The sequence below is a fragment of the Lepidochelys kempii genome, chromosome 3 (assembly GCF_965140285.1).
Source record: "Lepidochelys kempii isolate rLepKem1 chromosome 3, rLepKem1.hap1, whole genome shotgun sequence".
Classification (NCBI taxonomy): Eukaryota; Metazoa; Chordata; order Testudines; family Cheloniidae; genus Lepidochelys; species Lepidochelys kempii.
The window spans coordinates 150,971,032-150,996,924 of record NC_136382.1 but is presented as its reverse complement, the minus strand read 5'-3'; the positions used below and the strand labels follow the sequence as shown (position 1 = coordinate 150,996,924).

Below are 25,893 nucleotides of genomic sequence, written 5' to 3'. Positions count from 1 at the left end.
ACTATTTGAAACAGGCAGTGTATTTTTCACTGGGCTGAAATTAGTACAGTTTGTGTAGGAAACTGAAGTTAAATGACTATCCTCACTTAACCACTACAACAAGTAGGTTTACGTTAACATGTCCCTCTAAGTATCAGAATCTTAGTACCTGGAATCAGTGCTTGGTGTGTTTAACTATGGGTCACAAAATGCTCATTCAGTAGATGCACTTTGCACATGAAACACTCTAGTTGTCCAATTCTTAGCATAATCCAAATGACTGGAAGATATTAATTGCTCTCCCTTTAAATGAAGCAGGCCCAGGGCCCTATGCCAGACCAGGTGCTCTAGTTTGGCCAATTAAGAGGGCAGAGCAGTACCTGGGGCTAGAAAGGATCAGGGAGAATCAGGGAGGTGGGAAGTTCCTGAAGGAAGCTGTCAGAGGTTCCTGGGGCAAGGCTGAAAGCAGGAGAGGGGGTTTGCTGGCGGACCTCCTCAAGCCAGAGAGCTGAAGGCAGGACAGCAGCAGAGGGAATTGCCTGCTGACTTCCAAGCTGGATCCAGAGGCCTGAAAAAGGCTGAAGCCAGGAGATCTGCAGAGGGGTTTGCCAGTTGACCTCCCAAAGAGCAGCAGAAGAGCCTCCTTGTTGGTCTTTCTGAGAGGAGAGGTTAACAGAGCAAGGGGAGTGATGGATGCTGCCTGGTGAAGATCAGGGGGAGCAGGGGGGTTGCTTCTGGGAAGACCAAGGTTGCACTCCAGCTGGAAGGACTGGGGTGGCTGAAGAGCCAAGCTATGATGGAAGACACCAGAGCATGGTATGTGCTACATCGGCAGACTAGATGTCATGGGATTTTAAGGATCACATGACTGGAAATAATAAAAGGACTTTGTTTGGGGACTTTTGTTATGCATTTTTGTCACTATATGTTTTTGTAACAAACTGGCCCCGAGGAGGAGTATTATGGAGGCAAGAAAATCTATTATGGAGCCATTAGGGGCCCCAAGTTGGGAAGTAGCATGGTAATCCTAGCGTTAGGGCACCCAGCTGCAAGCGGGTACTTGGGGGCAAGGGGGAATCATTTATAAAAATCATGAGGCTAGCTGAGAAGTCATAAGATTTTAAAGAATTTGTGATCTTTTTATGTGCCTTCTAGGGTTTTTTGTTTGTTTGTTTTTTAAACAAAAGCTGAGCTTCCCTTGTAATATGACTCCAGGAGCTGCGGCTTCAAATATTGCAAGACTCACTATGAAAACAAAAGAGTTGACAATGTCATTGGGTTTGCACAGTCCAGCACTCAAAATAAAGGGAGGGCAACTACAGAAGAGAAGCACTTTGTAACCTTGAAAACACTGAAGTACATACATATACACACAAGATCTTGTTAATACGTTTGCAATGCCTGGCTATTGTTGGCTCCTGGTGTCACTAGCCCACTGTGGCTAATGTTAACATAGTGCACTACAGACATCAATTAGGAAAAATGAATTGTGAAGCAGTCAGTCAGCTAAAAATGGTCTGTAGGTCAATAATCAAACATTTCTCTACCAGCTTCTGTTGTAACTCTATAAAATATTAATAAAAACATAAAAAATAGTTAACTTACCTATTTCTTTTGCAGATTTATTACACCTTCAATATTCTCTCTTAATTAGCATGACATTTACATAACAATATAATTAATTTCTATCCACAGGCACAGTGGACTAATTAGAAATGCATAATCCCTTTTAAATACCTTGTCAATTTCACTCCATCATATTCTGGTGGCTGATTTACCTTTGCATAACTAAACATACTAGTATGTCAAAATACTACCCTCAGACAAACAATTTTACCTCAATATTAAAAATAAAGATTAAAAAATCCACTAATGTAAAATATCTAGTGACTAAGGCACTTGCTAGAATGTCTTTTAAAGTGGATCTATCAGATACAAAAGTTTGTATTTTTCTTGTTTGTCAACATTAATTTAATACTCTAATGTTACAAGCACGTACAATAACTTCCTCACCAGAATAATTTTATTTAAAATTAGAGATCCTGACAAATTTAAATATATCAAATTTAAATATATAAAACAAATTTAAATATATCAAAGGAGATTATTATGTGTTATTTGTTAAGTGATGACAATGTGCTATCTCAGGGGAAAGAGACACTACTCTTGGTACCGTAATAACTGTAGTTAGAATAGATGGACAGCACAGATCCCCACTTTTGGGAGCATATACATTCTTGACACCTTAGTCAGAAGCCTCTGGAAAGTAGTTCTGTTGGGGCTACTACATACATGTTCCACTTTTCATATAGCTGAACAATAGCTCATTTTTATGAGGAGCAGAAGCCTTGACCCATACTAGGTCCTTTCCCCATTTATTCAGAACCCATTATATAGACTCCAAAGAAGTTTGTGGGGAGTGGGAAATCTGGCTAAGTAACTACTCTTTCTGCCATTACAGGAGGCACAGTGTTTGAACCCAGAATACTTTTCAATCTGATGTGCTGACTCAGTCCCAGGGATTTCTCAGAATGGTTTTCCTGGTCTACCAACCAGCAGGGGAGATACGCAGTGGATTGAAACCAGCCTGACTACACAATGGCATAGAGCCTAATAATAAAGTAATACATTTTTAAAAAATTTAGGAACTATGGGTATGTCTACACTACGGAATAAGGTCGAATTTATAGAAGTTGGTTTTTTAGAAATCGGTTTTATATATTCGAGTGTGCGTGTCCCCACAGAAAATGCTCTAAGTGCATTAACTCGGCGGAGTGCTTCCACAGTACCGAGGCTAGAGTCGACTTCCAGAGCGTTGCACTGTGGATAGCTATCCCACAGTTTCCGCTGCCCATTGGAATTCTGGGTTGAGATCCCAATGCCTGATGGGGCTAAAACATTGTCGCAGGTGGTTCTGGGTACATATCGTCAGGCCCCCGTTCCCTCCTCCCTCCGTGAAAGCAAGGGCAGACAATTGTTTCGCGCCTTTTTTCCTGAGTTACCTGTGCAGACGCCATACCACGACAAGCATGGAGCCCGCTCAGGTAACCGTCACCGTATGTCTCCTGGGTGCTGGCAGACGCGGTACAGCATTGCTACACAGTAGCAGCAACCCATTGCCTTCTGGCAGCAGACGGTGCAGTACGACTGGTAGCCGTTCTCGTCGTGTCCGAGGTGCTCCTGGCCACGTCGGCCGGGAGCGCCTGGGCAGACATGGGCGCAGGGACTAAATTTGGAGTGACTTGACCAGGTCATTCTCTTTAGTCCTGCAGTCAGTCCTATTGAACCGTCTTATGGTGAGCAGGCAGGCGATACGGATTGCTAGCAATCGTACTGTACCATCTTCTGCCGGGCAGGCAAGAGATGAGGATGGCTAGCAGTCATACTGTACCATCTTCTACCGAGCAGCCATGAGATGTGGATGGCATGCAGTCCTTCTGCACCGTCTGCTGCCAGCCAAAGATGTAAAAGATAGATGGAGTGGATCAAAACAAGAAATAGACCAGATTTGTTTCGTACTCATTTGCTTCCCCCCCTCCCCCGTCTAGGGGACTCATTCCTCTAGGTCACACTGCAGTCACTCACAGAGAAGGTGCAGCGAGGTAAATCTAGCCATGTATCAATCAGAGGCCAGGCTAACCTCCTTGTTCCAATAAGAACAATAACTTAGGTGCACCATTTCTTATTGGAACCCTCCGTGAAGTCCTGCCTGAAATACTCCTTGATGTACAGGCACCCCCTTTGTTGATTTTAGCTCCCTGAAGCCAACCCTGTAAGCCGTGTCGTCAGGCGCCCCTCCCTCCGTCAGAGCAACGGCAGACAATCGTTCTGCGCCTTTTTTCTGTGCGGACGCCATACCAAGGCAAGCATGGAGGCCGCTCGGCTCACTTTGGCAATTAGGAGCACATTAAACACCACACACATTATCCAGCAGTATATGCAGCACCAGAACCTGGCAAAGCGATACCGGGCGAGGAGACGACGTCAGCGCGGTCACGTGAGTGATCAGGACATGGACACAGATTTCTCTGAAAGCATGGGCCCTGCCAATGCATGCATCATGGTGCTAATGGGGCAGGTTCATGCTGTGGAACGCTGATTCTGGGCTCGGGAAACAGGCACAGACTGGTGGGACCGCATAGTGTTGCAGGTCTGGGACGATTCCCAGTGGCTGCGAAACTTTCGCATGCGTAAGGGCACTTCCATGGAACTTTGTGACTTGCTTTCCCCTGCCCTGCGGTGCATGAATACCAAGATGAGAGCAGCCCTCACAGTTGAGAAGCGAGTGGCGATAGCCCTGTGGAAGCTTGCAACGCCAGACAGCTACCGGTCAGTTGGGAATCAATTTGGAGTGGGCAAATCTACTGTAGGGGCTGCTGTGATCCAAGTAGCCCACGCAATCAAAGATCGCTGATATCAAGGGTAGTGACCCTGGGAAATGTGCAGGTCATAGTGGAGGGCTTTGCTGCAATGGGATTCCCTAACTGTGGTGGGGCCATAGACAGAACCCATATCCCTATCTTGGCACCGGAGCACCAAGCCGCTGAGTACATAAACCGCAAGGGGTACTTTTCAATAGTGCTGCAAGCTCTGGTGGATCACAAGGGACGTTTCACCAACATCAACGTGGGATGGCCAGGAAAGGTACATGACGCTCGCATCTTCAGGAACTCTGGTCTGTTTCAAAAGCTGCAGGAAGGGACTTTATTCCCAGACCAGAAAATAACTGTTGGGGATGTTGAAATGCCTATATGTATCCTTGGGGACCCAGCCTACCCCTTAATGCCATGGCTCATGAAGCCGTACACAGGCAGTAGTCAGGAGCTCTTCAACTACAGGCTGAGCAAGTGCAGAACAGTGGTAGAATGTGCATTTGGACGTTTAAAGGCGCGCTGGCGCAATTTACTGACTCGCTTAGACCTCAGCGAAATCAATATTCCCACTGTTATTACTGCTTGCTGTGTGCTCCACAATATCTGTGAGAGTAAGGGGGAGACGTTTATGGCGGGGTGGGAGGTTGAGGCAAATCACCTGGCTGCTGGTTACGCGCAGCCAGACACCAGGGCGATTAGAAGAGCACAGGAGGGTGCAGTGCGCATCAGAGAAGCTTTGAAAACCAGTTTCATGACTGGCCAGGCTACGGTGTGAAAGTTCTGTTTGTTTCTCCTTGATGAAACCCCCCGCCCCTTGGTTCACTCTACTTCCCTGTAAGCTAACCACCCTCCCCTCCTCCCTTCAATCACCGCTTGCAGAGGCAATAAAGTCATTGTTGCTTCACATTCATGCATTCATCACACAAATAGGGGGATGACTACCAAGGTAGCCCAGGAGGGGTGGTGGAGGAGGAAAGGAAAATGCCACACAGCACTTTAAAAGTTTACAACTTTAAAATGTATTGAATGACAGCCTTCTTTTTTTTGGGCAATCCTCTGTGGTGGAGTGGCTGGTTGGCCGGAGGCCCCCCCACCGCGTTCTTGGGCGTCTGGGTGTGGAGGCTATGGAACTTGGGGAGGAGGGCGGTTGGTTACACAGGGGCTGTAGTGGCAGTCTGTGCTCCAGCTGCCTTTGCTGCAGCTCAACCATACACTGGAGCATACTGGTTTGGTCCTCCAGCAGCCTCAGCATTGAATCCTGCCTCCTCTCATTACGCTGCCGCCACATTTGAGCTTCAGCCCTGTCTTCAGCCCGCCACTTACTCTCTTCAGCTCGCCACCTCTCCTCCCAGTCATTTTGTGCTTTCCTGCACTCTGACATTATTTGCCTCCATGCATTCGTCTGTGCTCTGTCAGTGTGGGAGGACAGCATGAGCTCGGAGAACATTTCATCTCGAGTGCGTTTTTTTTTTTCTTTCTAAGCTTCACTAGCCTCTGGGAAGGAGAAGATCCTGTGATCATTGAAACACATGCAGCTGGTGGAGAAAAAAAAAGGGACAGCGGTATTTAAAAAGACACATTTTATAAAACAGTGGCTACACTCTTTCAGGGTAAACCTTGCTGTTAGCATTACATACATAGCACATGTGCTTTCATTACAAGGTCGCATTTTGCCTCCCCCCACCGCATGGCTACCCCCTCAACCCTCCCCCCTCCCTGTGGCTAACAGCGGGGAACATTTCTGTTTAGCCACAGGCAAACAGCCCAGCAGGAATGGGCTCCTCTGAGTGTCCCCTGAAGAAAAGCACTCTATTTCAACCAGGTGACCATGAATTATATCTCACTCTCCTGAGGATAACACAGAGAAATAAAGAACGGATGTTGTTTGAACGCCAGCGAACATACACTGCAATGCTTTGTTGTACAATGATTCCCGAGTACATGTTACTGGCCTGGGGTGGTAAAGTGTCCTACCATGAAGGACGCAATAAGGCTGCCCTTCCCAGAAACCTTTTGCAAAGGCTTTGGGAGTACATCCAGGAGAGCCGTGAATGCCAGGGCAAAGTAATCCTTTCACATGCTTGCTTTTAAACCATGTATAGTATTTTAAAAGGTACACTCACCGGAGGTCCCTTCTCCGCCTGCTGGGTCCAGGAGGCAGCCTTGGGTGGGTTTGGGGTGTACTGGCTCCAGGTCCAGGGTGAGAAACAGTTCCTGGCTGTCGGGAAAACCGGTTTCTCCACTTGCTTGCTGTGAGCTATCTACAACCTCCTCCTCCTCCTCCTCATCTTCTTCGTCCCCAAAACCTGCTTCCATATTGCCTGCATCTCTATTGAAGGAGTCAAACAACACAGCTGGGGTAGTGGTGGCTGAACCCCCTAAAATGGCATGCAGCTCATCATAGAAGCGGCATGTTTGGGGCTCTGACCCGGAGCGGCTGTTCGCCTCTCTGGTTTTCTGGTAGGCTTGCCTCAGCTCCTTCAGTTTCACGCGGCACTGCTTCGGGTCCCTGTTATGGCCTCTGTTCTTCATGCCCTGGGAGATTTTAACAAAGGTTTTGACATTTCAAAAACTGGAACGGAGTTCTGATAGCACGGATTCCTCTCCCCATACAGCGATCAGATTCCGTACCTCCCGTTCGGTCCATGCTGGAGCTCTTTTGCGATTCTGGGACTCCATCATGGTCACCTCTGCTGATGAGCTCTGCATGGTCACCTGCAGCTTGCCACGCTGGCCAAACAGGAAATGAGATTCAAAAGTTCGCGGTTCTTTTCCTGTCTACCTGGCCAGTGCATCTGAGTTGAGAGTGCTGTGCAGAGCGGTCACAATGGAGCACTCTGGGATAGCTCCTGGAGGCCAATACCGTCGAATTGTGTCCACAGTACCCCAAATTCGAGCCGGCAAGGCCGATTTAAGCACTAATCCACTTGTCAGGGGTGGAGTAAGGAAATCGATTTTAAGAGCCCTTTAAGTTGAAATAAAGGGCTTCATCGTGTGGATGGGTGCAGGTTTACATCAATTTAATGCTGCTAAATTCGACCTAAAGTCCTAGTGTAGACCAGGGCTATGAATAGATTCAAAGCATGCTAACTAAAATAGTGAACACACATGACCATGAAGTGAAAAGGATACAGGAGAACAAAGTTTCCATTTCCCCTGTTCACAGTGCTCTAAAAGGGCAGTGTACATCTGAACCTTGGTCTGACCTTTCACTGCTGGAAGGGAGCTAGCATCCCAGAAAGTTCCTACTTAGATGCTGAAAGCATGTGCACTCCCTGGAGAGGGTATCTAGCAATCTAAGGAGTGTTGGATTTCTTGGGATATTCGTATAGTAAATAGGGATTTTGTGAAGCTGTAGGAAATATATTGAGGGTATTGCATTACTGGGAAGACCAGTGCTTTGGAAACTTGCCAAAACCACGAATCTAGTTGTGCATTTCCTAATCAGTAGAGATGTACCTAATTTATCTGTGTAAGCAAGTTTGAAAAGATTCATCGATTAGTGGAACAAATACATAAAAAGATATAAACTAGAGGGAATCCAAATTTGGGCAAGTTTAGCCTGCAGAGATAGCACTGTCTTTCTGCAGGAAAACATTCAGAGTTGTGAGAACTGTGTGCATGCTGCCGAATGAGTAAGCTGCACAGTAATTTGGGGTATGTCTACAATGCACCTAGGAGTGAGTGCCTCTCAGGCAGACAGACGTCGTGATCCAAGCTGCAGCTTGGGCTCTCAAGCCCACCCAAGTTGACCCCCTAGGCTTAACAGCCTGAGTCACAACATCCATACAGCTATTTTTAGTGCAGTGCTCAAGCCCTCCTAGCACGAGTTTATCTGCCCAGGCTGAGACACACGCTCCCATCTGCAGTGAAGACATATCTTTAGGTTACACCCCTATTAAGCATAGATAAAAGGGTTAGATATGAATATTTTAGCGGAGTCTAATGAGTTAGCCCTAATTCACCTTGGTGGATTTTTCTTTATATGAAAGTCTTCAAAGAGAAAGTCTTTGCTGCTGCTATCTGGTAGACCTATTTAGTGCTTGTAGCAAGGTGTTCTGCAGGGCTGGCCTTAGGGAAAATGGCATCCTGGGCAAATTTGTATTTCAGTGCCCCTGGCCCCCATTGCCTACCGCTCGAGTCCACTTTCCTATGAAGAAGTGGTGAACTAGGTAATGAACTTACACTGGCCAGGCTTCTGACCCATGCAAGATGGTACAGTTCTGGGGTGCAAGACTGGGGAGCTGAGGGAATTGGCTGGAGCCTATCGTTGGTTCATGAGCGGCTGGGAAACCATTCATGTAGCACAGTTGGGTGTATCCCTGCCTGTGGATGTCTGTGTACGTGCAGTGCCTATCAGAGGCTTGTAGCTTGACATCAGCATCACAGTTGATACCCCAGGTTAATGGTTTTTGGAGAGCTCAGCAGTCCCACAGTCCAGGGTGCACCCTGGGAACCATGTCACAACTTCGCTACTTCAGAGGTCTAATGTAATGTTTGCAAGGTGCTTTTGAGAACTGCAATTTAAAAACTGCATTATTAAAAGCCATAGATTAGTATTAGATTTAGGTTGCTTTATTCACACTTTCATACAAATGTGTTTCAGTTTCAGCTTTCTTGGGCCCTTCAGTCTAATGAATGAGGACACAATGTACTGCCAAATCTGCACTGCAAAATTTGCATAAATCTGAGGAAACAACAGTCGTAGAATTTTGCTGGTTTTAATTAGGCTTAAAAATTAACATGTCACTGACATAAAAAGGAATTAATTTCATAGTCCTATGTGCCATCTCCTCAGCCCATCTACATACTTAAGGCATAAAGCAACAGTCCATATGATATGTTAAGACGACAGACCTACAAACTCTCTTTAAATGGAACTTGGATTCCAGGGATAAAAGTAGAACCCATGGAAGATCCTACTGCCATAATTTGCACAAGGCAGGTTTGGACTGCCCATAGACAGAGCAAAGGCAAGGCCTGATGTGTACATTACACTCACTTGCTTCTAATTTCTAGTTCCATTTGTTCTGCATTGAGTCCCAAAACCAGGAGCCTAACTCAACTCTCATTTTTCTAAAAAAGATTTTTTAACCTACTCTCCCATAATTCCATCAGTTTTCAATTTTGAGAGTATATGGGTTATACAGGCAGATGCTATTTATTCTCAAATTAAGAGGGGAAAAATGGATTGTGCTAAAATTAGAAGAAAATTTGCTACCATCTAAAGGTGAAAGATTGAATGGTGTTTAACTTTTACATTTTAAAGATGTGCTAGACACTGAGCATGCGTGCATCCATTTTAAAATGTGCACTAAAGAATCATCCCCTAACTAAAACTGTTCCAGCTCTCTCACAATCATTTAGTTCAGTCAAAAAGCCTGAGAACAGTTGGGGCTTACAATGTGCCAACAGACTACAGCACTGACAAACATTAACCAGAGAAGTATATTCTAGAGCAGAGGTGGGCAAACTACAGCCCGCGGGACCGTCCTGGCCGGGGAGGCTAGCCCCCAGCCCCTGCCCTGCTATTCCCCTGCAGCCGCATGGGCAGCGCTCTGGGCGGCGTGCTCCTGCAGTGCAGAGCGTCAGCGTGTCTAGCTCTGGCCAGGCAGCGCGGCTGCCAGACATGCTGCTCTGAGCAGCATGGTAAGGGGTTGGGGGATTGGGTAAGGGGCGGGGGTCAGTCAGTGGACAGGGAGCAGGGGGCGGTTGGATGAGGCAGAGGTTCTGGGGCGGGGCAGGGGGGCTTATATGGGGAGGGTTGGATTGGGGGGGCTTGAGGAGGGCAGGAAGTGGGAGGGGGCGGGGGCCAGGCTGTTTGGGGAGGCACAGCCTTCCCTACCCGGCCCTCCATATAGTTTCGTACCCTGATGTGGCCCTTGGGCCAAAAAGTTTGCCCACCCCTGTTTGAGAGTCAAGGGCTCTCTAATGAGAATGCCTTAGGCCAGGGATTCTCAAACTTCATCGCACCGCAATCCCCTTCTGACAACAAAAAAATACTACACAACCTTGGAGGGAGGACCAACGCCTGAGGCCTGCGACCCAGGATGGAGGGCCAAAGCCCCACTGCCCTGTGGGCGGGGGGCGAGGGGGGAGCGCAAAACTGAAGCCCAAGGGCTTCCACCCCAGGCAGGGGGCCTATAACCTAAGCCCCACGGCTTTGGCCCCAGGTGGTGGGGCTCGGGCCTCAGCAAGTCTAAGCCAGCCCTGGTGACCCCACTAAAATGGGGTTGTGACCCACTTTGGAGTCCCGACCCACAGTTTGAGAACTGCTGCCTTAGGCCAATTCCCAGATGTGTAAACTTAGGTATCAGCATGTGGGCTGATAACAGTCAATCGTGTGTGTTCACAGGGAAAACTTCATATAGTGTATCTTATGGCCACTGTTTTATTTGCATCGTTTGTCAATTATGAGTGGGAATGCAATTAATTACAGTATTAACCATGTTGTCATATGACAGGCCGTTGTTGCAATCCAGCACAATTTTAATAGTTGCTGCATTCCTTGCAGAGAAAAGGCTAGAAATTTGCTTTGGGAGAAGTCGTCAGATTTGTGGATTTGCAATTTTATACTACAAAGTAGGGTAAAATTCTTTCCCACAATCACCTTTCAGAAATCAATCTGTTCTTGATTGCTTGACTGAGAAGTAGTGCCGGGGGCGGATTTAAGGTCTATATTTGTTTACACAGTTGACAAATTACAGAAGTATATACAAATTAACATATTTGTCTCTCTGTACTCTTCATATATTGCTCAAAATATTTGACTGAAAATTCTTCAGGGCAAAGACCATAGACAAGATTTGCAATACTGACTGGTGTTTGTGTGTGCCCAATTAGAGACACTGTAAAGGCCTCCAATTTTAGGAAAGTGATGAGCACCTGCTCCCTCGAAATCCAGCCCCTTTCAAGTGTCTCGAATTGGACATCCAGAAATGCAAGCACCCAAAAATCTCTGGCCACTTTTGAAATTCATGGCCGATGTTTACATCTATGTGTACAGACCAAGTAGTACAACAGTAATATAAATAATTTTTAACAGTAAACAGTGGAAAGTTGTCATGTCTGACTCAGTTTAGCAATTTTGACTTACTCAAGCAAAAGGCAAAAACCTGAAGCAATTACAAATTATTCGGAACCTTGGTTTTGTCTGGTGTTATCAGAGAGAAGACGCTCAGAAAAGGATGTGTTTCAGAGTAGCAGCTGTGTTAGTCTGTATCTGCAAAAAGAACAGGAGTACTTTTGGCACCTTAGAGACTAACAAATTTATTTGAGCATAAGCTTTCATGAGCTACAGCTCACTTCATCGGAGGCATACTGTGGAAAATACAGTGAGGAGATTTATATACACAGAGAACATGAAACAATGGGTGTTACCATACACATTGTAAGGAGAGTGATCAGGTAAGGTGAGGTATTACCAGCAGGAGAGACAAGAACATGTGAGGAACAGTAGGGAGGGAAAATAAACATGGGGAAATAGTTTTACTTTGTAATGACACATCCACTCCCAGTCTTTATTCAAGGCTAATGTAATGGTGTCCAGTTTGCAAATTAATTCCAATTCAGCAGTCTCTTGTTGGAGTCTGTTTTTGAAGTCTTTTTGTTGAAGAATTGCCACTTTTAGGTCTGTAATCGAGTGACCAAAGAGATTGAAGTGTTCTCTGAATGGTTTTTGAATATTATAATTCTTGATGTCTGCTTTGTGTCCATTTATTCTTTTACGTAGAGACTGTCCAGATTGGCCAATGTACATGGCAGAGGGGCATTGCTGGCATATGATGGCATATATCACATTGGTCGATGTGCAGGTGAACGAGCCTCTGATAGGGTGGCTGATGTGATTAGGCCCTATGATGGTGTCCCCTGAATAGATATGTGGACATGGTTGGCAACGGGCTTTGTTGCAAGGATAGGTTCCTGGGTTAGTGGTTCTGTTGTGTGGTTGCTGGTGAGTATTTGCTTCAGGTTGGGGGGCTGTCTGTAAGCAAGGACTGGCCTGTCTCCCAAGATCTGTGAGAGTGATGGGTCATCCTTCAGGATAGGTTGTAGATCCTTGATGATGCGTTGGAGAGGTTTTAGTTGGGGGCTGAAGGTGATGGACAGTGGCGTTCTGTTATTTAATTTGTTCGGCCTGTCCTGTAGTAGGTAACTTCTGGGTACTCTTCTGGCTCTGTCAATCTGTTTTTTCACTTCAGCAGGTGGGTACTGTAGTTGTAAGAACGCTTGATAGAGATCTTGTAGGTGTTTGTCTCTGTCTGAGGGGTTGGAGCAAATGCAGTTGTATCGTAGAGCTTGGCTGTAGACAATGGATCGTGTGGTGTGGTCTGGGTGAAAGGTGGAGGCATGTAGGTAGGCATAGCAGTCAGTAGGTTTCTGGTATAGGGTGGTATTTATGTGACCATCGCTTATTAGCACTGTAGTGTCCAGGAAGCGGATCTCTTGTGTGGACTGGTCCAGGCTGAGGTTGATGGTGGGATGGAAATTGTTGAAATCATGGTGGAATTCCTCAAGGGCTTCTTTTCCATGGGTCCAGGTGATGAAGATGTTATCAATGTAGCGCAAGTAGAGCAGGGGCATTAGGGGACAAGAGCTGAGGAAGCGTTGTTCTAAGTCAGCCATAAAAATGTTGGCATACTGTGGGGCCATGCGGGTACCCATAGCAGTGCCACTGATTTGAAGGTATACATTGTCCCCAAATGTGAAATAGTTATGGGTGAGGACAAAGTCACAAAGTTCAGCCACCATGACATTATCGGGGATACTGTTCCTGACGGCTTGTAGTCCATCTTTGTGTGGAATGTTGGTGTAGAGGGCTTCTACATCCATAGTGGCCAGCATGGTGTTTTCAGGAAGATCATCGATGGCTTGTAGTTTCCTCAGGAAGTCAGTGGTGTCTCGAAGATAGCTGGGAGTGCTGGTAGCGTAGGGCCTGAGGAGGGAGTCTACATAGCCAGACAATCCTGCTGTCAGGGTGCCAATGCCTGAGACGATGGGGCGTCCAGGATTTCCAGGTTTATGGATCTTGGGTAGCAGATAGAATTCCCCTGCTCGGGGGTCCAGGGGTATGTCTGTGCGGATTTGTCCTTGTGCTTTTTCAGGGAGTTCTTGAGCAAATGCTATAATTTCTTTTGGTAACCCTCAGTGGGATCAGAGGGTAATGGCTTGTAGAAAGTGGTGTTGGAGAGCTGCCTAGCAGCCTCTTGTTCATATTCCGACCTATTCATGACGACAACAGCACCTCCTTTGTCAGCCTTTTTGATTATGATGTCAGAGTTGTTTCTGAGGCTGTGGATGGCATTGTATTCTGCACGGCTGAGGTTATGGGGCAAGTGTGTCCACATATCTATTCAGGGGACACCATCATAGGGCCTAATCACATCAGCCACCCTATCAGAGGCTCGTTCACCTGCACATTTACCAATGTAATATATGCCATCATGTGCCAGCAATGCCCCTCTGCCATATACATTGGCCAAACTGGACAGTCTCTATGTAAAAGAATAAATGGACACAAAACAGACGTCAAGAACTATGACATTCAAAAACCATCCAGAGAACACTTCTATCTCTTTGGTCGCTCTATTACAGACCTAAAAGTGGCAATTCTTCAACAAAAAGACTTCAAAAACAGACTCCAACAAGAGACTGCTGAATCAGAATTAATTTGCAAACTGGCAACAATTAACTTAGGCTTGAATAAAGACTGGGAGAAGATGGGTCATTACACAAAGTAAAACTATTTCCCCTTGTTTATTCCTCCTCCCCGCCGCTGTTCCTCAGACGTTCCTGTCAACTGCTGGAAATGGCCCTCCTTGATTATCACTACAAATGGTCGCCCCCCCCCCCCGCCCCCACTCTCCTGCTGGTAATAGCTCACCTTACCTGATCACTCTCCTTACAGTGTGTATGGTAACACCCATTGTTTCATATTCTCTATGTATATAAATCTCCCCACTGTATTTTCCACTGAATGCATCCGATGAAGTGAGTTGTAGCTCATGAAAGCTTATGCTCAGATAAATTTGTTAGTCTCTAAGGTGCCACAAGTCCTCCTTTTCTTTTTGCAGAGAAGGATGTGTGTATCTGTGTGCATTCTTCACACAGACATCCTGAAAGACCTGGAAAGACTGGGATGCAAGTCTCATTGGGAGCATGGAAATAAAGAAAATAGTCATTGTTTTTCAAGCACAGTAGGCATGCATTGCATTTTATAAAACAGTGGTTAGGCAAGTCCCGACACTAAGAATCTCAATCTAAACATCCAACTGTTGCATTGGGAGAACAGGCAAAAACAATACACCTCACCCTTCTGATAAAGCTCTCTGATAGAGAGCCTTGGCCTTCAGCTACAGTACATGAAACCGAAATATATTTAAATTCCCTGGAATATTTTTACACTTACCAAGGCTGCTTCACTACTTCCAGCACAGTCAAAAATGCTTAGTCTAAGAGTAACATCACTAGCATGAGTACTACACAGAAAACTTTTATTTTATGAGTCATGAAATCAAATAGTCAAAAGTGGCCAGTGACTTTGGGTGTACAGCTTGACACAACTAGGGCCAGATTTTTGATGTGCTGAGGAACCACTAAGAACTACGAATGCTCAGCACCTCTGAAAATTGGACCAAGGCGTCTAAAGTTGGGCACATAAAAATTGAGGCACAGTCACTGGCCACCACTGAAACTTCTGGCCTAAACCTTTAACAATTGTTCTGCATCTACACTTCCACATCAGAGGCATATGTATCTGGTAGAAAGTCTATTTGCATATCTTAATTAAAAAGCATCTTAAGCATTGGAATATAATGCATTTAATTGTTCTAGAAACAAAAGCAATCCCTCTCTTCCCTCTCTGATTACGGTATTTGCAATTCAAGGCCAGGAAGAAGTTAAGCACATAATTAAAATAAAACCACATCATTTGAAACTAAGAACTACTGAAATATCAAACCTGATCCAGCTGCCAAAGTCAGTTTTTCACACTGACATTTTTCCTGTCTTATTACAAGTTAGAGTTAGCTTTCAGCCTGCATAGTGTCAGCTTTAGCTCCACCTGTACAGAAAAAGTAAAACAATATGACAGCCCCAAAGGAGGAGATGAAGGGCTGAAATTAAGTGAAATTGTTCCATATCTAGTGTGACCTTTTCTTTACCAAAATACAGAGAACCATACCTTAAGCAGATTTTTAGATTGTGTTTAGGGGGAAAAAAGCCTCCTTCAGTGCTCCCCTCCCCCGAGATTAACTTCAGATAGCCACCTGCTAAGAAGCCTAGCTAGTCATCTCCAGAGCGACAGACAAATCCTATGCTAGTGCTGGCCAAGTAATGTTAGGGCAGCCTAAACAAAGGATGGAAAGGGGGATAAAACAGAAGTATCCAGATTTAGAAGAACTGATCTACATAGTTTTTATTGACTTAACTATATCTGTTTATAAACAGATATAGTTAAATCTATGCAACCCCTAATGCAGTCAAAGTTTATGCTGCTATCAAAGTGCTTATATCTGTATAGCCTATTTCAGTAAATTGGCTACGTTTCTAGATCAATATAGGTAAACCAATATAAAAACTGTGTTGACCAGCCTGAAGATGCCAGGGAGAAAAATGCAGTAACACCTGAAAAAGATCTTAAAACTGTTTTTTCCCCCGAAGTTGTAACTGCATCTCGTAAAGGAAACGCAGTGCTTCATGTACCCAAAATATAAGTGACTAAATTAGTCACAAAGCCTTTGCTCTGGGTGTACTAATGTATGTAGACTGTAACCCGCAAAGAACTACCCTCATTCTGCAAGAGAATTATTAATCAGCAAACTGGTCGAACCTGAAACACCGCCTGAAGCACCGCCTTCCAGTGGTCAGGTGACTGTTCTGACCTTGATGTGGGAGGAGATGGAAACCTGCAGTAATCTGGCTCTGTATAGAAGACGCTAGAAATTAAATGTGGTTCTCACAGGAAAAGTAATCAGAGTTACCAAAAAAAAAAAAAAAAAAAGCAAGAGATCGTATTTAAATATCGTCACAAACTGAACTCCTGCAAAATCTAACCCTAGGAACTTCTTCCTAGACCACTCACTGAATATTTAGAGGACAAAAGACACCCTTAAAGACCAAAACAAAACAAAAAAACCAAAAACACCTTTCCCTTCACATAAAATATGAATCTTATCACAGAAGATTTGTACGGTTCTCTTTACTTGTTATATAACATGATGAATAGAGTTTGTTAATTACCAAAATGACTTGCTGCAGTTTTGTTCTATCTGTTTATCCTGCAGACTCAACAACCATGGCAAATGCCCTGATGTGGGACTGATTTAGAAGACATGAAAAGGGAGGAGGGGGCAGAGACTGCAGCCTGAGCAGTTACTGTAAGAGAACACTTCTGAGCACTCCAATCTTTCCACACTTTGATAGGGATTAACTTAATGATCCCATACATTGATTCCTGGTGAATTACTGCAGTTCTATTCAGTACAGCATGCAGCTGTACATCATCATACTGTACTGCAAAATATCAATCTTCTAAGAACACTGCTGTAATGAGAGAGGTGTATGCTTTATAGAGCTAGCTACAAAATAAATAAGTAATGCACAGAAAAAGCCACCTTTAAATTAAAATAAAAAAAGACATTTAAAGTTTGGGTATTCTTCATTATGGGAAAGAACCTTCCACTTTGAGACCATTATCCATCAGAAAAGCTCCATCTGTTGTATAATTATCTCTGATAAATGACACTAGTTTGAGCTTCATTAGGGAGGTGGGGGGAGGGGAAGAGAGAGCTAGCTGGAACTGTAAATAAATCTCACTGTTTTGCACTTAAACTAAAGCCATCCCAGCAGGAAGGTGTAAAAAACAATTTTTATAGGTAATATTTTCAAGTGCTCTCTACTGGCTGTACTGCCTAATATCATTCACTTGGAGCATCCATTGATGAGTGTGTAGCTATTAGAGATGGAAAACACTTTATTTCTTTAATTCCCCTCTCCCCACACCCACACACATTCCTTGTAATCCAACTCAAATCTCAATGAAAACATTTTCACAAAACCTGGCCCAGCAGCATGGAAGAAGTGCCCTGTATCACCAAATGGTAGATCTTGGGTTATGAGTGAGCAGGGGATTGAAGGCCCCAGACCTGAGAAGGCCCAAGGTGTTGTTGAATTCTCTAGGAAAGGTGTTGTAAGAACTGCTTTTACAGCACCCCACAGGGTTTTCCATGGAGAAGCGCTGGACGGAGGGAAGTGATGGGATCGTGGCCGCCAGCAACTGTGTGTGTGAAGGAAAGACAACAATAGTCACGTTGCAAATTAACTCTTATTACAGCAACGGATATCAGAGTGCCTTGGAGTTTAATTAATAGGAAGTGCCCATTTCTGCCTGCCATAGTACTGACAGGGTACCCAAATACTGCATTCGTAGCATAGTACAATCTAATTTTAATTTTAATTTATGTTACAGTTAGTACAAATAAACTGTCACAATCCCATACTTGTATGCAGTGTTGTTGTACCCGGGTTGGTCCCAGGATATGAGAGACACAAGGTGAGCGAGGTAATATCATTTACTGGACCAATCCTTACGGATACATACGGCCTTGTTCAAATCACTCTAACAAAACTGAAACCCAACAAAGGCAATGTATCAAAGCTCCTTCAGCCCTGGCACTTTGAGGCAACTACTATAAAGAACTCCTCCAAGTGTTTAAGAACGCTGGCATCTCCAGAATCTTCCCTACTGAAAAAGAAGTGGATAGAAATATGTTCTCCTTGAAATGTGCATGTGTATCTGCCATTCATTAGATACCAGGGTATTAAGAGCAAGAGCGATTCTTTCCACAGCCCACCTTTCAAAAAAGTAAGACTTCAGTCTGAAGAAAATGAAACTATGAATCACACATTATTTACGAGTGTAACGTATTGTAAAATTTGTAACTCAATATATTACACACAGCATTAACTTATATAGAAATTTAGAATAAATTTTCCTGAAAGAAGGCAGACATTAGCCCAGAGTTTTAGCACGCCACATCTGAACACTTTACCTCTGCCTTTAGATAGGATTCTGGTTTGTAAGAGTTCTGTAGACAAACAGAGAACCGTGACCAGGGAGATGGGGTCAAAGATCATCCCACAGTCAGTTCTGTGAGAGATTCACCACTAGTGTAACAAACCCTATGTTACTGCACATAGCCATTTTAAAAAGGTTTTAAAATAATGATATATGGACCAAATTGTTAAGATTCGGGGTTCTATGCCACAGCATACAATAGTTTACTTGTAGTAATGTAGGGACAGAATTTCATAAAAATGGGTAAAACTGTCTTAGAGTCAATCAAGATCAGCAAGACTAAAGTTCAAATAGCTGTACATCAGTATAAAAATAGTTTCTAAAATCATGGTGGCACCTTTTTTGTTTGTTCATTTTTGATTAAACCCAACAGTTTGAGTTTCACGATTATTTTCTAACTCCCTCCTCCCCAAAAGAGAGGTCATATCTTTCTAGTAAGAGGCAGTAACAAGTGGCACTGAGAAAAGAGCAGATGTTTAGGTTTCCTCTGTTTTCCCCTCCTCAAGGCTCACGCACTTACATTCCTCTTTACTCAGTGAAGTTACATTCAGTTCTGTCGAAAGTTGTTGGCTGGAGTGAACAGTCTGCGTAGTAAGAGAGGTATTGCTGTTGTCACTGTTTGTTTCTCCAGAGAACAAATCTGATTGGCTGTTGCTTGCGCTGGGAGTGGAGTCATCATCTGGCTGCTTCTTTTGGAAATCTATCAAAAACAAGGTTGAGAAAGTGGAATGAGGTAGGAAGGCTACTCACTTCATTTTATGCTTGAAGCAGCAGAATTGAGAGGAAAAAAAGAAAATAGTCCAAAATGCAATGAGTACACGGTCTGGGTTAACATCACTCCAACTGATTCCATGGATATACTGTAGAATAAAATGCTGAAGTAGCCTTAAGGTTTTTGATTTATCCCAGATTTGAAACTTCAGTTTAGAATTTCCTTGTTATTGACAAGTACTGACAGAATGGTTAGCACTACACAAAGAAGACGACAGTCCTTGTTCCAGGGATCTTGGTCTAACAGAGCATCCAAAGTTTACTTGTGTGTTTAACGTCTAACACTTAACATACATGCTGTTGTATAAACAGCTAAAAACTAAGTGAGGAGAAAGTATGCATCTGATGAGGTAAGAACTGGAAGAGATTCCCTGGGTTATCCAATCCAACTATAAGAATATTTACACAATGGTGTTGTGAAAAATGTTTCCCACTGAGACCAGTAAAGTTCCACTAGGGTAGCAATGATGGGAGTGTTAGAGTAGACAGGACTTCTGGTTGTCTGTGAGCACTGTAAGCACAGTATGGTCTAACCCTGTTCTGAGCAGACCTATATAAACATGAGTAAAATGCCTGCAATGGTTGTCTGGCATTTTGTCTATACCAGTGCTCCCCGTCCTTGTTCCCACTAATGGAGCTGAACTGGTGGCAAAAACTGTGGGAAATTTTAGAGACGGTAAGCCAGAGTAAAGCCTACCTGACGGAAATAGGCGTTGCCTCTATATTACTTTCTCTGAACAGTTTATCTAGCCTGCTATTTAAATCTCTCTCCTAAAGGTGTCTAGGGCTACATCTACATTGCGGACTACAGGCGCGTGACATGCAGACCACACCCAAGTGTTGTGCTTTAACTGCCCTGTATGGACACTGCTGGCAAGAATGAAAAGGTACCTAGTTTGTGTTAGCATAGTCCTGTCTGAAAGATGACTATGTTAATGTGAACTAGGTACCCTTTAGCTTGTGTCAGCAGCATCCTCAGAGGTCAGTTAAAGAGCAACACTTTGGTGTGCTCTGCAGTTCACATCCCCATAGTCCTTAATGTGACATGGTGCAGACAAACCCTAAGCCATCTCTTTGGATAATCGCTCCAGGACCTAGACACCACTTAAGTGAGGGATTTAATACCTAACCCTACAATTTTCCTATCACACTGCTGCTGTTTCTAATATTCTCAAATGATGAGTAATCCTCCATCCTCTACACTACTACTTCGCAAACCGTGGCAGACAATCATCATAACCATCCCACTTTATCCGCTTTTTGCAAAGCTATACATAGTCAAGTTCCCTTAAAACAAGAGAAAGCTCCTTATATACTCTATTTATACTGGAGAAAACTCAAATATATAAAAGTAAAAATATAAATGTTTTCCCCCAACTTTTCTTTTGTCATATTTGCTAAATAGCAAAGATAAAATTGTGAGCATAGAAATGCCTCCCTCCCTCTCCACCCTCACCCTCTACCAGAGACTGCAGTGAAGTCATAGTTCTTCACATTTCAACTGTAGCAACAGAATACTGTGAAGAAAAGTTTAGAAAAGTACTGGCAATGCAAACTGTTTGCAGATAAACTTTCACTCTTCCCGCACCAAGTAAAAACCTCAGCTTAATTTTCTCCACAGACATATCTTGTAAATCTTTTATTTTACCTCGCCTTTCCATGTCTTTTCTCTAACATACAATGCTTATGGTATCTAGATTGTAAGCAATTTAGGACAGGTACTATGTCTTTATACAAGTATAAAGCATCTAGCATACTGCTGATGTTAATAAATATGGAAATATTAGCATTAACATTCAGATATACATGACAACCAGCTTATTCCCTGGGCCTCTCAGTCCTTAACCTTTTCCTCCATGTCTCAGACTTGGCTCATTCGCCCCAGCTGTACTCCATCTGTAGATAAGAAGCAGTCGAACAGCCCATGGATTCCTGTGGAGACAGGGCTCTCATCTTTAAAACAGATGAGAACTGGGGAGACCACAGGTCCTTGCAAGCAGTGTTCCAGATCTAGCCAAGCAACTGGGCCACTCATATCAAGGCAAATCATTGCATGTTGAGACCTGTACCCTCCATGGGCTGCTGCATATCTATATGAAAGATGAGAGTTTGCAATCTCCTCCATTTCCTCATACTTTGTTAATACTTGAAACAAATTGCAAGGGACAATTCTCCAAATAAAATAGGGTCTGGGGTCTGCTGCAAGGTTATATTTGCATTTTGATTAATTTCAGGTTGCTTCGCTTTTGGAAGGGTGTGAGGAAAAGGCAGAGAACAATAAATTAAAATGCATATAAAACCTTCCAACTCTCCCCAGATGGTTGCTTCTCACAGCTCCAGGAATTTTCCCGATGCTTATGGCCTTCCACCCACCCATACCATACACCTCCTGCCCTTTTGTGCCCAGGGATTCTCCTAGGACCCCCACCTATGCAGGTTCCTATCCTGGTAGCAGCTCAGCTGTCCACAACAGAGGTGGAGCTGCTGAGGGAGAGAAAAGACAAGACTTGACTAGGTTGGGAAAATGACAGGTGTTTTTAAAAAAGTGTTAGCCAATACACGTCAACATATTGTGACAGACTCAGACCAGTGGGATACAGGAGTCTGGTAGAAGGCAAATATATTGGCCACTGGATGAACAGTTTTCTGTTCCCTGAGTGACCAGAGCAGGGGCTGCCCTAGAGCAATCAGGAACCTGCCAGAACCAATTAAGACAGGAAAGCTAATCAAGACACCTGGAGCCAATTAAGAGCTTTCTAGATTCAAATATGGCAGACCTGGTTTAAAAAGGACCTCCCATCAGTTAGGAGGGGGGCGCGCCAGGAGCAAAGAGTGAGAAGGCATGCTGCTGGAGGAGTGAAGAGTTCAAGCATGATCAGCCTTCAGGAGGAAGATCCTGCAGTGAGGATAAAGAAGGTGTTGGGGAGAAGGCAATGGGAAGTAGCTCAGGGAGTTGTAGCTGTCACGCAGCTGATACAGGGAACATTGTGGACAGCCGCTATCCACAGGGTCCTGGGCTGGAACCCAGTGTAGAGGGTGGGCCCGGGTTCCCCCCCGCATCCGCCAAACTCCTGATCGGACACAGGAGGAGCTGACCTGGTCTGTGAGAAACACCAGAAGGGAAGGTCTAAATTGGAAAGGGATCTGCCCTCTCCCCGGCCCACTAGGTGAGACACAGAGACTGAGGGGATTTTTCTCCGTTTCCCCATGCTGGCCAGTGATGAGGTCAGCTGAGTGGACGGCAGGTTTGAGCCACTAGCAAGAGTGGCCAAACCGAGGGCTGCCGTGAATCTCTGAGGCAAGCAAATCCACCAATAAGCGCAGGACCCACTGAGGCAGAGGACGAACTTTGTCACAATATTTTTAACCACCACTTAGCACCTAGTGCAGACACAGGGCTTACCTGGACTAAGAAAACAGGTAGTGTTTAAAAACATGTTACCTAACACTTTTAATGCCTTTCAAACACTAACTTAAACACAGCTGAACTTTTCTAAAAATTATTAGCTAATTAAGATCACTCCTTAGGCTCTCAGTTAGCCTATCCCTATACATATAGTATCTCCTGCCAGCTAATATATTTTTAAAGGAGTTACCTGTGTCCAGAGTAGCTGCAAAATCATGTTTAAAATCATGCTAGCTAACATTTTCAAACAATCTATATTCCTAATCTAGACAGGGCCCAAGAGTGAGCTGCCAGGGGCATGAAGCTGGATCTTCTGCCGCTGAGCTAGAGAGGAATCAGCCAGGGACTGAGGGGGCTTCTGCCTAGCAAGAAGCAGCTCAGAGAAAAAATTTCACCTGTTGCAACAGCACAGTCTTGAGACATTGGCAGGGATAGCAGTTGTCACAGATGGGTTTTGAAACCCTGGGAATGTCTTGGTCAAATGAGAACTGTTGGCAGCTATGTTTGATGCACTGTGAGCACGGCCCTTGAGCTCCTGGCTGAGTACCAATCTGACGCTTTGCTAGGGAAACTTGGGCACTCATGGTGTACATCCTGCCTGCACTAAATGCTCTCTACCTGCAAATGGAAGGACAGAGTAGAGATTAGATAAAAAATGTTTTAGGACGGATTTATATGCAAAGCACTGCACAACAATTAAGCTGTATTGTACACATCTCGGAAATGGAAGTACCTACAACCCTTGAGCAATGGAACAAAATATATAATGGTTACACTCCATATTCTACAACAGTGATCTGCAAAACCCATTTAAAAAGTCAATTTGAAGTTATAATAATAGAAATTAAGAAAAATATTAACATCCTACAAGTCAAAAATTCTCAGCTGATTTATTCGCTCTCTACAAAACAGGTACAAATATTTTGCTTTTGGGCTGTGCTGCCTACTAAGTTTCATCCACAAAAAGTATTTACAGGTGAATTTTAAAACTTTAAAAATTAATCCATATAATGCAAGTCCTGACAGACCCCTTATGACAATATAACTAACTGTGGCTGTACACTACATCTCCCAAAGCTATTTATTTGTTCAGCGTGCACACTCAGCAAGGTTGGGGGGTTTTCTGAAAGGCTATTCATTTTTACACCCCACCGATAAACTTTCCTGTTTGAAATTGGGCAGAAAAGGTTGACAAAAAATTCATCATTCAGCAATGTCATTCCCCAGAAGCTTAATATTGAAACAGCTGGCAGATTTGAGCAGCCAGACTGTAGCAGAGTCTACTTAACAATTGTACACTTCTAGCCATTGTGGCCCTACGATGTCCTACATTCAGAACTGTATTCTTTATTCATTAGGATCTGCTAGCAGATTTGGCAAACCAATTAGCTCACAAAGAACTCACACTTGCTCCATTTTGTGTGGTAACTGAACATGTCTATTTTTTTGTAATGGTTTCTTCAAAGCAGACAAAAGGAGGCAGGAAAAATGTGGGAAATGCTGCTCCGAAGCAGTTGGAAGAGATTTTAGTTCTTCTAAACCACACTGCTTTTGGAATACAAATTCAACTCAAAAATTGCCAGCAGAAGGTTTTATATAGGTCCTACTGATGACAGACTGGTGCCATCAAAAACCATCACCAAAATGCACAGAATTAAAAATATGCAGGTGGTCTAAAATAGAAACTGGGATTTCCACATGTTAAGTAGTTTGGTGCATGCAATCTTTGCTGTTGGTCCATCTGAATCAAGCAGACTTTGCAGTTAGCTTTTTTTGCAGTGTTTGGTTGATCAAAGAGACAGAGGCTCCATATGGAGCTTTTAAATGTATCACTTAAGCTTTTGGTCAAATGATCTTCTGCAGTAAGACAATTTCTGGGTTCTGCTAGAATGTGAACAGGCTGCACCACAACTTCATTGTGTATCTTCCCTAGACCCCACAGCATTTAAATGAGTTTTCTTACCTTAAAAAGAGTTATAAGTAAATATCTAACAGCAGAACTCCCTAATGTAATCTACATTTCTGATTTTGGTAATAATAGTAGTGTGGTGAAAGCATGGTCTGGAAGACTGAACATTGGACTGAAAACCAGCTATTCATTCCACTCACTCATTATGTTACCATATCCAAGTTGCAATCTTTGATGGCCTGCATCTATCTGTAAAATGGTAACAGAGAAGGAGCCCTTAAATTCTACCATTTTCAAAGATTCTGCTGCTTACTAGAAAGACAGAGGACAGCATTGACAAAGATCTCTTTAAATTTCCTACTTTTTGAAAGTGTGTCCTCTGTATTTATATGCGTCACAAAAAAGTGTCTTAGTGCTCTGAAAATGTCAAATGGTAAACATTAGTTTACTATTTTAGAATCAGTCTTTCAAATGTAAAAGAGCCCTCCCAGACCAGACCATTGTTGATATTAAGATCCCACAGCATCAAAACAGAGTTTGTATATTAGAAAACAAAATACATTAGTAGAGATCCAGCAGCACAAGGGCATTAAATTACTTAACATAGTTGAACAACTGTAGTTTGGACAGAAATCAACAGATACAACTAACAAATAATGAATAACAGAACACAGCTTCAGTACATGTAACTACAGCTAATTACTGAAAATTGTACTGGTAATAAAGATAGTTTAAGCTACGATGCAAGATCCATTTTTTCATACACTTAGCATTTTTAATGCTGATGTGAACAATGTATACATTAAAAAACATGAAATGTTTCATATTAAGTGTAGTGCTCCAATTTTTAATTGTGCAGCTGCAAATATTAATGAAAACTGAATTAGTCTTGTTAGTGTATGTAAATATATTCTATATATTTTATTGGATTGCATTTGGTTTCTTTGAATCAGAGCTTCAGTTAATGCAGATAATTTATGGATCACCTCGATCTCACTCATACATCCCAAAAACGGGCAGTAAATTCAGAAATGTTGAGTTTATCTGAAGTTAGTTAAGCCCAAGCTGCTAGCAAAACAGTTAGGTGGATGCTGCCAATTCTGAAAGAGTTTTTATGGGCTGTCAAGTGATTAAAACAATTAATCGTAATTAATCGCACTGTTAAACAATAATAGAATACTATGTTTTTAAACATTTTTGGATGTTTTCTATGTTTTCAAATATATTGATTTCAATTACAACACAGAATACAATGTGTACAGTGCTCACTTTATATTCATTTTTTATTACAAATATCTGCACTGTAAAGAAGAAACAGTATTTTTCAATTCACCTAATACAAGTACTGCAGTGCAATCTCAATCATGAAAATTGAACT

At 43.5% G+C, this 25,893-nt stretch overlaps 1 protein-coding gene across 3 annotated transcripts in view; it reads right to left on the bottom strand.

The window, feature by feature from the left end:
- The window catches only part of ZFAND3 (zinc finger AN1-type containing 3), a 243,369-nt gene that overhangs the window by 60,732 nt on the left and 156,744 nt on the right, over nt 1-25,893 (bottom strand). For all 3 annotated transcript variants that reach the window (XM_073338549.1, XM_073338547.1, XM_073338550.2), the window contains exon 4: nt 18,950-19,129. In XM_073338549.1, coding sequence (XP_073194650.1) covers nt 18,950-19,129 — 180 coding nt within the window. The remainder of the gene's footprint in view (nt 1-18,949; nt 19,130-25,893) is intronic.